Source organism: Cucurbita pepo, unplaced genomic scaffold, assembly GCF_057944985.1.
Source record: "Cucurbita pepo subsp. pepo isolate OVF unplaced genomic scaffold, ASM5794498v1 scafford_3, whole genome shotgun sequence".
NCBI lineage: Eukaryota > Viridiplantae > Streptophyta > Magnoliopsida > Cucurbitales > Cucurbitaceae > Cucurbita > Cucurbita pepo.
The window spans coordinates 132,219-135,637 of NW_028257908.1; the positions used below are offsets into that span (position 1 = coordinate 132,219).

At 33.9% G+C, this 3,419-nt stretch overlaps 1 protein-coding gene across 1 annotated transcript; it reads left to right on the top strand.

The window, feature by feature from the left end:
- The first annotated feature begins 312 nt into the window (after nt 1-312).
- LOC111783859 (putative polygalacturonase) lies at nt 313-2,678 on the top strand. Its single transcript, XM_087120872.1, has 6 exons — nt 313-345; nt 630-968; nt 1,091-1,211; nt 1,381-1,555; nt 1,822-1,892; nt 1,975-2,678. The coding sequence occupies exons 1-6, from the start codon at nt 313-315 to the stop codon at nt 2,676-2,678; spliced, it is 1,443 nt and encodes a 480-aa protein (XP_086976998.1).
- Nucleotides 2,679-3,419: the final 741 nt, after the last annotated feature.

Here is a 3,419-nt window from a genome sequence, read left to right on the forward strand (position 1 = left end):
GTTATTGGAGTAACTATTTTAACACTCTAATACATATAAAATAATTAAAAAAAAAACAAACAAACAACAAAAACTCGCCGAATTTAAAACGATCACTTATTATGTTTCTTTGCACGTTATATTTTCCTAAACAGTTTGTTGAGCTAATATTTTTAATCAATCCAACCATTTCATTTACCACCCAAATTTTCACCCTTAAAGAAAAGTAATAATAGTAGTAATAAATCCCTTTCTTATTTTTTATTCCTATTATCCTATAAAATCATTTTCCCCCTTAATCTAAAAATCATAAACTCACCAAGAAAATTAATCATGGAACTTCTTCCAAAACCCACAAAAAGCAATGTAATTTTTCTTCTTCTTTCTCTTTGAATTTCACTTTTTTTTTCTTTGTTTCATTCTATTGATGGTGTGGGCTTGACTTGTTATTCTACTTTTCATTGGTTTTTCTTTCCGATTTCTTAAAATGATTATGAGTTTTTGTTCAAAATCGAGATTGGTTGATTGAAAAACTTTGTTTCTTTCATGTAACCAACACAAAGATGAACTAATAAACCTAACTGTCGTTTTCAACATTATTTTATCGAGAAACAAAAAGAGACTGAATCATCTGTGATTTTGTTCGGCAGGTTACCGCGGTGAGAATCTCAGCCGTGATTGTACTAGCATTGGTGAGCTTAGCCACAGTGGACGCTATGAATCCACGTCTAAGTTCGAACTCTCTGAAATTTCAGGCCATCAATTGCCGAAAACACTCGGCGTTGCTGACAGAGTTTGGCGGCGTCGGTGACGGAGTAACTTCAAATACTCACGCGTTCCGAAAAGCGATTGAACATCTCAGCACACTCACGGCAGATGGTGGTGCTCAATTGATCGTGCCACCGGGGAAATGGTTGACTGGAAGTTTTAATCTGACTAGCCATTTCACACTTTTTATCGATAAAGAAGCAAAAATTCTTGCATCCAAGGTTCGACCTATCGAGTATTTTATTTTTATAAAGCTAACTTTGGGAGTGGTGATTTGAGTACTTTAATCTATAAGTACTTCAATCCAAAATAAATGAGTCAAATTTGTTCCTCTTAAGTGCAGAATGAATCAGAATGGCCACTTGTGGAAGTTCTCCCATCTTATGGAAGAGGAAGAGATGCTCCCGGTGGACGGTACAGCAGCCTCATCTTTGGAACTAATCTCACCGATGTGGTTATCACAGGTGATTATTTTTCTATTACTTTTTCACCTTCTATTTTTTTTTTTAAATGGTTTGGAAAATTATAATGGCTTCTGTGCTATTAGAATTAAATAAAAAAAAATTAAAGTAAATGAAAACATAACAAAAACATTTATGTAGAAAATAAAGTTGGGTTGGTCACATGGTGTAGGTAACAACGGTACAATCGACGGGCAGGGATCTTCTTGGTGGGAAAAATTTAAGAAAGGGGAGCTCAAGGTAACACGACCATATGTGATCGAGATCATGTACTCTGATCAAATCCAGATCTCGGATCTCACTTTGATCAACTCACCTTCTTGGTTTGTCCATCCGATTTATAGCAGGTTTCACTATTTCACTTCAATCCCATTATACTTATATTTTAGGATTAGACTTGAAAGAAGAAAAAAAAAAGAAAAAAAGAAAAAAAGAAAAGAAAAAAAAAGTTAAAACTTGTAATAATATACCATTCAAATCATTCCAACTAAAATTATATATATATATATATATATATATATATATATATATATATATATATATATATATATATAATATAATATTATTATGATTTATTTTTAATCTAGTTGGGTTTGGTTGAGTGAAAATGAAGAAATGTGATTATCCAAGAGCTTACTATCTTGGCTCCCGTTACCGTACCCAACACCGACGGAATCAATCCAGGTTCCCTTCTTCTTCACCTTTAAAACCTTAGGGTTCATTTCTTTGTCAATCCCTCTCCCAAATTCTCTATTCGATTTATCAGATTCTTGTTCCAACACTCGAATCGAAGACTGCTACATTGTCTCCGGTGACGATTGCATTGCCATCAAGAGCGGATGGGACCAATATGGTATCAAGTTCGGAATGCCGACCGAGGACCTTGTCATTCGCCACCTCACTTGCATATCACCAGATTCTGCAGGTATCGCCCTTGGTAGCGAAATGTGTGGCGGAATTCGCAACGTCAGGATCAAAAACGTCACTGCAATCAATACACAGTCTGCTGTCAGAATCAAAACCGCTCGCGGACGAGGTGGTTTCGTCAAGGACATTTTCATCCGAAGAATGTTTCTATCCACGATGAAATACGTCTTCTGGATGACTGGAGACTACAAGTCACATGCAGATGACAAGTTTGATCCCTCAGCATTGCCGGTGATTAAGAACATTAATTACAGAGACGTGGTGGCTGAGAATGTTAATATGTCGGCGAATTTGGCAGGGATATCGGGAGATCCATTCACGGATATTTGTATTTCGAATGTGAAGATTGGATTGTCGAAGAAGCCTAAAAAGTTGCAGTGGAACTGTACAGAAGTTGAGGGATTTAGTAGTGATGTGGATCCGCCGCCATGTGCTCCACTGGCTAAGGCAGCAAAAAGTGGTGGATGTGACTTTCCTCAAGATAAGCTGCCAATTGAGAATGTTCAGTTGAAGTCGTGCTCTGTTCAAATTCCTGCCTTCTAGTAGAGACTTTGTTTTTTAAAAAATTCTATAGAATAAATGGTAATGAAAATTTTAATGAAGATATAGATCAAATGTCTTTTCCTTTAAAATTTATAAAACAAATAATAATAATAATAATAATTTTGAAAATAAGTTATTTCAACTAGATTTGTAATATTTAGTAACACTCAAACTCAAAATCATCAAGATAATACTCTAAATTTGAAAAAATAAAATGAAACCTCTTAAATCCAAATATGTATGAATCTACCATGAAGTTTTTATGGTATTAGTACGACATTGTATCAAATTCTGTATAATCTTTTTTATGTTTTTAGTACAACAATTATATGGGGTAGGAATTGAATCTTCTATCTTAAAGAAGAGAGTGCATATCAATTACCGTAAAGTAACACCTAAGTTTGAAAGAATTTAGAGAATAAAAGAACACCTAAGTTTGAAAGAATTTAGAGAATAAAAGAACACCTAAGTTTGAAAGAATTTAGAGAATAAAAGAACACCTAAGTTTGAAAGAATTTAGAGAATAAAAGAACACCTAAGTTTGAAAGAATTTAGAGAATAAAAGATAAGAATGAAGAGAAAGGAACCTAAAAAGGACTAGGAAATTAAGTGATGTTTAAAGAGAAAAAAAGGAAGAAAATATTTTAGAATGAATTAGAAGATTTTATTTTAGTTGTTTTTAGGAAGTGTGGGTCCATATTTGGACCCATGGGTAGAATAGTAAATAAACATCTAATGACC